This window comes from Rhincodon typus, chromosome 5, assembly GCF_021869965.1.
Source record: "Rhincodon typus isolate 14 chromosome 5, sRhiTyp1.1, whole genome shotgun sequence".
NCBI lineage: Eukaryota > Metazoa > Chordata > Chondrichthyes > Orectolobiformes > Rhincodontidae > Rhincodon > Rhincodon typus.
Genome location: NC_063336.1, coordinates 20948121 through 20960688, shown reverse-complemented (window position 1 = coordinate 20960688; position 12568 = coordinate 20948121). Strand labels below are relative to the sequence as shown.

Genomic DNA, 12568 nt, shown 5'->3' with positions numbered 1-12568 from the left:
GATCCAACGCATCATCCTCCGACACTTCCGCCATCTGCAATCCGACCCCACCACCAAAGACATCTTTCCCTCCCCACCCTTATCTGCTTTCCGGAGGGACAACTCTCTCCGTGACTCCCTTGTCCGCTCCACACTCCCCTCCAGCTCCACCACACCCGGCACTTTTCCCTGCAACCGCAGGAAGTGCTACACCTACCCCCATACCTCCTCCCTCACCCCCATCCCAGGCCCCAAGAAGACTTTCCACATCAAGCAGATGTTCACCTGCACATCTGCCAATGTGGTATACTGCATCCGCTGTACCCGGTGTGGCTTCCTCTACATCGGGGAAACCAAGCGGAGGCTCGGGGACCGCTTTGCAGAACACCTACGCTCGGTTCGCAATAAACAACTGCACCTCCCAGTCGCGAACCATTTCAACTCCCCCTCCCATTCCTCAGACGACATGTCCATCCTGGGCCTCCTGCAGTGCCACAACGATGCCACCCGAAGGTTGCAGGAACAGCAACTCATATTCCGCTTGGGAACCCTGCAGCCCAATGGTATCAATGTGGATTTCACAAGTTTCAAAATCTCCCCTCCCCCCACCGCATCCCAAAACCAGTCCAGCTCGTCCCTGCCTCCCTAACCTGTTCTTCCTCCCACCTATCCCCTCCTCCCACCTCAAGCCGCACCTCCATCTCCTACCGACCAACCTCATCCCGCCCCCTTGACCTGTCCGTCCTCCCTGGACTGACCTATCCCCTTCCTAACTCCCTACCTACACTCACCTTTACTGGCTCCATCCCCGCCTCTTCGACCTGTTTGTTTCCCCTCCACCTATCCTCTCCTCTATCCCTCTTCTATCCGCCTCCCACTCTCTCCCTATTTATTTCAAAACCCCCTTCCCCTCCCCCTTTTCTGATGAAGGGTCTAGGCCCGAAACGTCAGCCTCTGCTCCTATGATGCTGCTTGGCCTGCTGTGTTCATCCAGCCCTGCACCTTGTTGTAACAAATTGTGAACAATGCTCACATTCCCAATAAAAAATAAACTAAAAACGTAGGCTTGTAACTGCCTAATCAAGTTCAATTTAAGTCCAATTTCACAAACCAGTGTGGCCAGTTTATGTGCTTCGACTTAGACACCAGCAACAGGCTGAGATGGGAGCAGAACTCCAGGCTTAGTCAGAGGTACTCCCTGCTTGCCTCCGATTCCGAAAGGGTTGTCACTACCCCACCCACCCCACTGTTGGGCCTGGTTTCTGAACCTAGTTATTTTTAAAGTTAGATAGAGAATGCCTTCATTACAGGTTGCTAGAAAGTCTCATATTCCTCCAGCTTCAGGAGCTCTCTAACTGCCCGTAACTGAGTCAGAAGAAAAATTTCCTTGATGGCAGTTAGGCGGATGCCTTAATGAAAATCATAATGAGTGACCCTTTCTGAAAGAGGGTGGATCCATGACACAAACTGTTCTGACATCTGTTTTGCATCTTTTATAGCAAATACCCTGCCTGGTGCTTCCATTCTTCCCAAAGTTCACTGACTCCTGAAACAATTCTATTTTTAAAAACTTCCTGATTGTTTACAAACCCCTGTTGCTAAGCTGCTTTCTAACTGTGACTTGTATAATGGCACTTCCAATGAGGTCAGTGTCTATCCTTGAAAAGAGGACTATATCCATCTCACTGAGAGATTGCTGGGAAGTGGTATCTGTTTTTAAATTGGTCCAGTAACTTTATAGTAAATATAGCTTGTGTGTTTTTATTGTCATTGTCTTTAATGGATAAAATGTGGGATTGGAAACAATCTAGGTCACTGAGCATGCAAAGGGAAGGTATTGTTTTAAGGAGGTAGAGTTCATTTCAAGAACAATTTAAACAATGGTTTTAAACTTCCAAGTGTTCACTTGGAGGAAATGTTGACTCTAAACCTTTATTCAGTAGAAGTGATGAAGAAGCTGAAGATTGGTGTCAGAATTGGATATTAAAATTAAGTTTTTAGTCTTCGTTGCATTGTCAAGAGGCGAACCGAATAGAGGCAAGGCACCTTCCTATGGTCGCCATAGTGTTACCAGACCATAGGGCTGCTCTCATTAGAGTGAGGTGACCAGCAGTTTAACCAGAGGATCACCATGTTTCAGGCAAGGGGAGAGGTTGAGACGGAGAGTCTGTCGTGATAACCTCAGCAGTGTAGGAACCTCTCACTTGCAAAACAGCCATCCAGCCTACTGAGCCATCAGACTCGCTTAAGGAGATTGTAATTGACTGGTGTTTAGCCTAAAATGATTCTACCTAACACTTCCCTCATGGCTGTTTTCCAGAGTGGCAGTCATTAAAGACTGATGTCTAAGACAAGCGTAAATTAAGTATCTAATGGTATATGTCACGGAAAATTCTATTCCATCTATAAACATCAAATATCTGTTGAAATATGTAAGTTTTCTATTTTGTGTTTAAAAGATTTTTTTAAATGTTACAGATGCTGATAGACAGGATGCTATCAATCTGTTTCTTGGAGTCTTCCAGCCTATGGAAGGAAAATTTCATCTCTGGGAGCTTCCAACTGACTATTACTTGCATCACAAGAACACAGTGGAATTGTTATGCCCCAAGAGAAGGTAATGAATAGTCAGTAGCAGGGTTATCCAATCTTTGTGCAAGTTGGGGGTTGGGGACAACATTTCAACATTTTCTTGCTGGGTTGGGAATTGTGGTTGGTGAGCAAATTCCAGAACAACAAAATCTAGCACCCCAGTAAACATGAATTTCAGAAAAATTAATCAAAGCAATCAATGGATAATTTAAGTAAATGAGTAGTTAGTAAAAATAGTAATTAAAAAGTCAGCAAAGCTAACACTCACAGGTGTGCATTGCCCCCTCTCCCAGGCTGCTTTATGAAGATCATTTTGAGAAGAGAAGATTAGGAAGGGAAGGGGTGCGTATGTGTGTCCAGCTCATTCACTGCCTTGGGGTTCATACCCTGTCGCCCTTTTCCCATTCGCTTGGCATTCCCTCTTATTTGCACACACATCCCTGTGTTGCGAGAGGATCATCTCTTGTGCATTGCCTCTCTCTCACAGGTGTGCATTACCCTCTTGTTCCTCATGTTTCCTCTCTCACACACTTTCCCCTCACAGTGCTTTCTTCCACCCACTTCACTCACACACGTGTAATCTCTCTGTCCCTGTTTTGCACAAACACGCTCACCTTTGCACAAATCTTGCATCCTTCCTTTACTCTCAGACACTCTTATACTCTCCCTGTCTCACTGATGTTTTCTCACATGGTCTCTTTCCCTCCTTAACATGCACTCATTTGCTCAGCCTCCCTTGTACCTGCTCACCCTTCCTCTCTCACCCTACATCTCTTACTATTTACTCTTCACTCCCTGCTGTTACTCACCCATCCCTCACCAGTCAACCATTCACCCTCTTCACCAACACCACCCCCCCCCCACCCAATTCACCTGCTCACCCTCCCTCTTCACATTTAAGATGTCTTCAACTGTGTTTTGTGGCACTAACACCATGTGAAATGGGACAGACTTTGACAGATCTAGCTAGACTCAATTACCAAAAGAAGGCAGTGGTGCAGTGTTTGTTTCACCAGACTAATAATCCAGAACCCCAAGCTAATATCTTGGAGACATGGGTTTGAATCCCAACATGACAAATAGTGAAATTTGAATTCAGTTTAAAAAAAAAAGTTGGGATTAAAAGCTAACCTAATGACAACAATGAAGCTGTTGATTAGAAATGCTCATCTAGTTTCACTAGTGTCCTTTGGGGAAGGAAATCTGATGTACTTACTTGGTTTGTCCTACATATGATTCCAAACTCTCAAGGACGTGAATTGACTCTTAACTGCCCTCTGAAATCACTTAGCAATGTCATTTACTGATGGGCAACAAAGGCTAACCTTGCCAGTGTTGGCCACATCCCATACAAGAATAATGAAATAAAAGCTCTTAATTATGGCCCATATCCCCAACTCCACTGTTATCATCAAGCCCACAAATCCACGTTGCTCAATGAAGAGTGCAGGAGCAACACCAGGTATTCCCAAATATGAGGTATCACCTTGGTGAAATGACAACACACAGCTACTTGCTTACCATATAATTGAAGCTGCATGCAATAAACAGGGGTAAGGGAACCCACAACCAAAGATTCACATTTAAGTTCTATAATTCTTCTGTATCCAATTTGTCAATGGCAGTGGACAATCAAACAACTCCCTGTAGTTGGAGGCACCACAGATATCCGCATCCATGACAATGTATGAACTTAGCATATTATTGAAAAAGATAAAGCTGAAAAATAACTTCCATCTTTTATTCGGAAGTGCCGAGTAAATGATCCAACTCTTCACCTTTGGATATCCCCTGCATCTCAAATGCCGGATTTTAATCAATTTGATTCACTCACCTGGCTAAAGGCACTGACTCTGACAACGTTCCACAATAATATTAAATACCTGTGCTTCAGAACTTGCCACAGCTCTAGCCAAACTATTCCAGTACAACTACAACTCTGGCATCTATTGGCATGTGGAAAATTGCCCATATACATCCAGTACAAATCCATCCTGATGAATTACTGCTTTATCAATATAAACTAAATCAGCAAAGTCATAGGAGGGGCCATTGATAATGCAACACTTTCACAGGAATAACCTGCTCACTGATGCTCATTTTGGTTGCCCCAAGGCCACTTGGCTTGATACCTCATTGCAACCTTGGCCAACAAATTGACAACAGTGCTGAAATCCAGAGGCAATTTGATGGTGACTGGTGTTGAGATTGTCCACATTTGACCGTGTGTGGTATCAGCACTCCTAGCAAAACTGAAGTCAATGGAAATCAGGGGTCGAACTCTCTGCTGGTTGGAGTCAGACCTAGCACAAAAGAAGATGGTTATGGCTTTTGAAGGTCAATCATCTCTGCCACAGGCCATCACTGCAGGCGTTCCTTAGGTAACACAGTGTGGAGCTGGAGGAACACAGCAGGCCAAGCAGCATCAGAGGAGCAGGAAAGCTGACGTTTCGGGTCGGGACCCTTCTTCAGCATTGTGGGGGAGGGGTAGGGGGCTCTGAAATATATAGAGAGAGGACGGGTGAGGCTGGGAAGGTCGGTGGGATGGCGATAGGTGAGTGCAGGCAGGCAATGGTGGGGGTTGGTCAGTGAAGTGGGAGGAGCGGATAGGTGAGAGAGAAGATGGACAGGTCAAGGAGGCGGAGATGAAAGTGAGGGTTGGTCATGGGATGAGGTCAGGGGTGGGGACATTTTGAAGCTATTAAAGTCCACATGGAGACCATGGGATTGTAGGCTCCCAAGGTGGAATATGAGATGCTGCTCCTTCAGTTTCCGAATGGCGTCGTTGCGACACTGGAGGAGGCCCAGTATGGACATGTCGTCCAGGGAGTGGGAGGAGGAGTTGAAGTGGTTCACGACTGGAAGGTGTTGTTGTTTGTTGCGAACCGAGCGCAGGTGATCTACAAAGTGATCACACCGATGTAGATGAGGCCACATCGGGAGCAGCGGATGCAATTGACCACATTAGCGGATGTGCAGGTGAACATCTGTCTGATGTGGAATGTTCTTTTGGGGCCTGGGATGGAGGTGAGGGGGGAGGTATAGGGGCAGGTGTAGCACTTCCTAAGGTTGCAGGGAAAGGTGCCGGGGGTGGTAGGGCTAGTGGGGATTGTGGAGTGGACAAGGGAGTCGCAGAGAGAGCAGTCCCTCCGGAAGGCAGATAGGGGTGGAGAGGGAAATATATCCTTGGTTGTGGGGTCAGATTGCAGGTGACAGAAGTGGTGGAGAATGATGTGTTGAATCTGGAGGTGAGTGGGATGATACATGAGGACAAGAGGGATTCTGTCTTTGTTTTTATTGCGGGGTGGGGGCTGAGGTGCAGGAAACGCAAGAGATGTGGTTGAGAGCATTTTCGACCACTGGAGAGGGGAAGTTGCGGCCCTGGAAATACGAGGACATCTGGGATGTTCGGGAGAGGAATGCCTCATCATGGGAGCAGATGCGGCGGAGGCAGAGGAATTTGGGAGTAGGGGATTGCATTCTTGCAGGAAGGTGGGTGAGAAGAGGTGAAGTCTAAGTAGCTATGGGAGTCAATGAGCTTGAAATAGACATCAGTTTTGAGGTAGTGACCAGAGATGGAGACAGAAGTCCAGGAAGAGAGAGAGGTATCAGAGATGATCCAGGTGAATTTGAGGTTGGGGTGAAAGGTGTTAGTAAAGTTGATGAACTGTTCGAGCTCCTCGTGGGAGCACGAGGCGGTGCCAATGCAGTCATCGATGTAGCAGAGGAAGAGGTGGGGGATAGTGCCTGTGTAGCTGCGGAAGAAGGACTGTTCCACGTATCCTATGCATAGCTTGGGCCCATGCAGGTTCCCAAGGCCACTCACTTAAGTTGTAGGAAGTGGGAGGAGTTGAAGTTGAAGTTAAGGGTAAGGACGAGTTCAGTTAAGCGGATGAGGGTGTCGGTGGAGAGGGGCTGGTTGGGCCTGTGGGCGAGGGAGAAGCAGAGGGCTTTTAGGCTATCTGCACGGGGAATACAAGTGTATAGGGATTGGAGGTCCATAATGAAGATGAGGTGTTGGGGGCCAGGGAATTGGAAGTCTTGGAGAAGATGGAGGTCATGGGTGGTGTCCCAGATGTAGGTGGGGAGTTCTTGGACCAGACGGAGAAGATAGAGTCGAGATAAGCGGGGATAAGTTCAGTGGGGCAGGAGCAGGCAGAGACAATGGGTCAGCCAGGACAGTCGGGTTTATGGATTTTGGAAAGCAGATAGAAACGGGTGGTGCGGGGTTGGGGAACGATGAGGTTGGAGGCTGTGGGCGGGAGGTCATTTGAGGTGATGAAGTTATGGATGGTCTGGGAGATGATGTTTTGGTGGTCAGGGGTGGTGTCATGATCAAGGGTGGGGTAGGAGAAGGTGTCAGAGAGTTGGTTCCTGGCCTCGGCGATGTAAAGATCAGTGCACCATACTTCAGTATGCCAAACATCAGCTTTCCTGTTCCTCTGATGCTGCCTGGCCTGCTGTGTTCCTCCAGCTCCACACTGTGTTACCTCAGACTCCAGCATCGGCAGTTCTTACTATCTCTGAAGGGGTTCCTTAGGGTTGTGTTCCAGGTGTAACCACCTTCAATGGCTTCAATTCGTGAACTTCTTTCCATTGTTATGTCAGAAACAGGGATGATTGCACAATATTCAGTACTGTTACCAATGTTTCTACTGAGACACAAGCTCATTCAGTCTTTGCTGATAGTTAAAACCTCACCATTCTGCCATGAAACTTGTAAATCTTTTATTCTCACTAGTATATATTATCCCTTTTGTAATATGGAGTGCAGAACTGTTCATAGTTCTTGTGTGTTATACCCATTGCTTTATTGTTTTAACATTACCATGCTACCTTTTAGTTCTATTTCTGTTGAAATGCTCCTGTGTTTTGTGTTTTTGCAGCCTTGTTACACTATTGCTACATGCAGTGATTTGTAAATCTGATACTTGTTCAGTGTTTTACAGTATTCAAATTCTTTATAAATGGCCTACGTGGCTTCCTTTGTTACTCCTACCAATGTACACCTTTGCATTTATATTGTAAGTCATGAGCCATTTACACACCCAACATGAAAATTTATCAATACTATCTTGTATTTTTCCACCATCTCACTTAATTTGGTCGGATGTAATGCACTTGTAATATAATGTTAAAATTATAGCTCTGATTCTAAAGTCCACCATATATTTAAACAATTTGAATAATTACTGATCATCGTGGAGTACTGCTTCTGACTTTTTACTAGCCTGATTTAAGTATCTTTATTTACCACTTTTTGTAGTTTATTTTATACCCAACTTCCTATCATTCTGTTACTCTTTTCACCTGAATCTATAGTAAACTGTGTGTAATTTACTTTTGTTTATATGCAAGATATTTGTGTATCTTATATCAATATTTATATGTAAATATTTGGCAATGCTTTTGCATTTTTTGTAGCTATACTCATTGGTGGACACCAGAGGTACTAATCCATTTACCATTGCCTTATGATGAAGGTACGAAAGTTTGCATGTTAACTTCAATTTGGATACTCTAAAAGTACATTTTTAAAAGATGCAATGAATTTGATGATGCATCAAAAAGGTATTATAAACTTTATTTACAGCACTTAACTGTTGGGGCATTCTGAGAGTGGCTATTATAATAATCAGAATGTATTAGTGTATTGTTTTATTCATTCAGGCTATGGTATTGCTGGCAAGGTCAGCATTTATTGTCCATCCCTAATTGCCCTGGAGAAGGTGGTAGTCTGACTTTTTAGAAATATTGAAGCTCTTGGAGCATAGCCACAAAGCTCTGCTGCTAGAAATGAAGTTCTAGGATTTTGAAACCGTTCCAAATCAAGACAGTATGTAGCTTGAAGGAGAATTTGTGGATGGCTGTGTTCCCATGCATTTGCTGTCTTTATCTTAACTGGTAAGGTCACAGGTTTGGAAGGTGCTTTTGAAGGAAGTTGGGTGAGTTGTTACAATGCATTTTGTTGATGGTGCTGTCATTGTGCATCAGTGGTGCATGGATAAATTACGAAGTTTGTGAATGGGGTGCCAATTAAGCAGTCTGCCTGCTTGCTGGATAGTGCCAAGCTTGAATGTTGTTTACTCCTCATCTCTGGAATACAGCTCTCGTTCATGTTTTGACTATAGGTGTAAAGAGGTTAGGAGCCAATTGGCCCTGATGGAACAAAAACTGAGTGGTCGTGAGCACATTATTCCTTTGCAAGTGCCACGTGATAACACAGCCAATAACCCCTTCTGTTACTTCGCTATGATCAAGAGTAGACTGAAGGACGGTAATTGGCTAGGTTAGATTTGCCTTTTATTTGTGGGCAGAACATGCCTGGGCATTCTTCCATGTTGGCAGGCTGATGCCAGGGAGTTTTGAGTTAGGTTGCTTTATTGTTCCCTTTTGAAGGAATACACTGACTATGCTCTAATCATAAAATCATACAGTACTGAAGTGGTTCTTCAGCCCATCAAGTCTGTATCACCAAATATACGCAACTACCTACAATAGTCCCACTTCTCACACTATGCCCATAACCTTTTTAATAATATGACACTTCGTGTTCATCCAAGTACTTTTTACAGGTTGTAAGGATTCTCGCCTCGACTAGCCTCCCAGGCAATGCATTCCAGACCCCATCAGCCTCTTGGTGAAAAAGGTTTTCTTCAAATCCCCTCCAAACCTCCTGCCTTTTGTTTTAAAATTAACAGGCTCAATTCACACAAACAGCCTTATACCACTGCCCTCGCTAAGCCAATTTTTGAGTCCATCTTGCTTTGTTACCCTGGATCCCATGTGTTTTTACCTTATTTATCAGGCTCCCATGTGGAACCCTGTCAAAGGCCTTGCTGAAATCCATATAAACTACATCAGTTGCCCTACCCTCATCCAAACACTTGGTCAGCACCTCAAAATTCCACCAGATTTGTTTGCTTTCAAAGTCGTGCTGACCGTCCCTGATCAAACCTTGCCTCTCTAAATGGGGATCAATCTTCTTTCCTCACTATTTTTTGTCCAATAGTTTCCCATCAGTGATGTTAGACTTATGGTCTGTAGTTCCCTGGTCTATCTCTACCACCCTTCCTGTAAGGTAGAGCAACACCAGCTGTCCTCCAATTCTCTGGCAACTCCGCTGTAGCCAGAAGCTATTTAAAAATTTGGGCCAGGGCATCTGTAATTTCCTTCTCATCTCCCTCATCAGCCTGGGATACAACTCATCTGGATTTGGGGATTTTGTCCATTTTTAAACCTGCCAAAACATTCAATACCTCCTCACTTCTTCTATCAATCTGAAAAACTTCACACTCTATCTTCTTGAATTGTGAACTCGCATCCTGCTTTGAGAAAAGACGGATGTGAAGTACTGATTTAATACTCTACCAATGTTTTCCGGCTTCGTGCACAAATTAACCCCTTGGTCCCGATAGACCCTACTCTTCCTCTGGTTATTCTCTTCCCAATGATATACTTGTAGAATATCTTGGATTCTCCCTAATGTTTCACGCCAGTGTTTTTATGCCCCCTCTTTGCCCTTCTAATTACTTTCTTAAGTTCAACCCTGTACTTCCTATATTCCTCTAGGGCCTCTGTTGATTTGCTCCAATTATACCTGTTATACAGCTCCCTTCTTATTTTTATCTAGTCTTGCATATTCCTAGACACACACGGTTCTTTGGGCTTGTTGCTGCTACATTACACCTTAAAGGGAATATGCTGGGCATGTACTCCTCACGTTACCTTTTTGAACACTTCCTACTGATTTACCATCAAGTAGATATTCCCAGTCTCTCTTGGCCAGATCCTGCCTTATTTTAATAAAAACTGTCTTGCCCCAAACCAAAACCCTTTTTTTGTAGACCGTTTTCCTCCTTTTCAGTAACAAGCATAAAATGTACAGTGTTGTGGTCACTCATTAAAATGCTCCCTACTGCCACTTCTAAAACTATCCTGCTTGATTCCCCAAAATTAGGTCCAACACTGCACCATCATTGTTGGATCTTTTACATGTTGACATTAAAAGCTCTCCTTTATATATTTCAAGAAATCTGCCCTCTAAATGTTTTATACTATGATTATCCCAATTAATTTTGGAGCAGTTGAAATCACCTAATATAAATACTCTATTCTTATTTTTCCATACCTTAGTAAATTGACCACATATTTGCTCCTTAATTGCCTGGTTATTGTTTGGGGCCTATAATACACTCCTGGGAGTGTGGCTGCCCTTCTTGTCTTCCTATGTTTTACCCACAAAGCCTCATTTGATGACCCTTCCAAGGTATCATCTCTCTTTATTGCATTGACCGACGACTTAACCAATAGGATACCATCTCCACTTTTGCACCATCCCCTGTCCTGCCTGAAGATCCTAATCCCCGGAATATTAAATTGCTTATCTTGTCCTTCCCTCAACCATGTCTTTGTGATGGCAACACCATCATAGTTCCATTGTCAGTTATGCCATTAACCTTCGGTTTCTGTCTATTTGCCCATCTCTGTTCCCTTCCCCCCAGTTAATTATTCCTACCCTGGATTGTTCATTGTTCTTTTCCACTGTAATCCCGATCCTTCTGATATGATGATCACTATCCCCTAAGTGTACCCGCAATGATACTTGATCTGCTTGACCCACCTCATTCCCAAGAAACAGGTCCAGTAGTGCCTCATTTCACATTGTTGCTGGACACATCTTCGCGTCACAATTCACCTTTGTGTTTTCAAATAAACCTGTTGGACTATAACCTGGTGTCATGTGATTTCTGACTTTAGCCAGACTTGTGTACAGGTATTGAATTCAAAATTTCTTCATCTGCCATGGCGGGATTCAAGTCCCAGTTCAGAAGCCTGGGTCTCTGGTTTGCCAGTCCAGTGACATTACTAGTATGCCATCACCTCCCATAGTGCACTTACCACATTCAGAATAAGGAAATAGCATAATTTGATTGGTAAAATTATGTAGAAAAGTTGGTGTATAATGTTGATGTTTTTCATAATAAATGCCATAGCTGTGATGTTAAATAACTACAACATTTAAGAAAGATGCAGCTTTTCATCTGTGCATCTTGAAAAGTGAAATGTGATTGTCTTGACTCAAACTTCTTAAACTTCCCTTGATTCAAGCAAGTGCCCCTACTGGATTTGTAAAATTGCCACCAATTTCAATTTTAAAATTACAGGCTAAAATATTCCAGTTATGTTAATACACCATTTTATTTTGATCAGTCTACTAAACTCAAAAACTAATAAAATATTTTCCTCTCCATTCATCTCTTTAGTTCCTTGCACTGAAAATCTTAAAAAGCTGACAGTCATGAAGAAGTTGGATAAATCTGATGAAGAAATAGATGTATACACAGAATTCTTCAGGCCGTATGAGCTGAGTTGTTTCGATGATGCATTTTGCCTAACAATGACAAATTCAGCCAAGTATGTAATCTTTTCTCTTCCTTAGCTACCCCCTGCTCTACTACATGCTTAAATACCAATGAAAATATATTTAAATATGTTTTAGCCATTTTGATTTAAGAGAATTTAAAGATAATCTCAGACTACCTTACTCTTGATGTTTGATAAATCATACGAGATGAATTTGTTACCTTTGAGATATGTCAACACTTAAATGAGGTGATATTTGCACCACTTCAGGAAATAGCCCCTTAATATGAGGAGTCAGGTGCAGCCCCAATCATGTCTAAAAATGAGACACCAATTTGCATAAACTGCAACACTGCCAGTGATGCCAACATTCCATGAACGAATATAAAACAAGTGAATAATACAAGTTCAAAACTTTAAGACCTCACCCACACCCCTCCACAAACAGCCCACAATACCAGCACTGTGGGTGCCTGCAGCAATTCAAGAAGGCAGCTTAACATCACTTTAAGAGCAGTTGGGGAGGTGATGCCTCGCAAGGAATGAACAAAAACAAATGTAGACATTCTAGCAATAGCAAAAATGAAATGTTAAAGATTCAGAACATTCTGTACATTTCATCAATAGTTTA

The 12568-nt window shown here is 43.5% G+C and overlaps 1 protein-coding gene across 5 annotated transcripts in view; it reads left to right on the top strand.

The window, feature by feature from the left end:
* fig4a (FIG4 phosphoinositide 5-phosphatase a) overlaps positions 1-12568 on the top strand; it is a 106931-nt gene that overhangs the window by 72611 nt on the left and 21752 nt on the right. For all 5 annotated transcript variants that reach the window (XM_048596818.1, XM_048596822.1, XM_048596821.1 and 2 more), the window contains 3 exons: positions 2458-2596; positions 7996-8054; positions 11838-11988. In XM_048596818.1, the coding sequence (XP_048452775.1) occupies positions 2458-2596; positions 7996-8054; positions 11838-11988 (349 nt within the window). The remainder of the gene's footprint in view (positions 1-2457; positions 2597-7995; positions 8055-11837; positions 11989-12568) is intronic.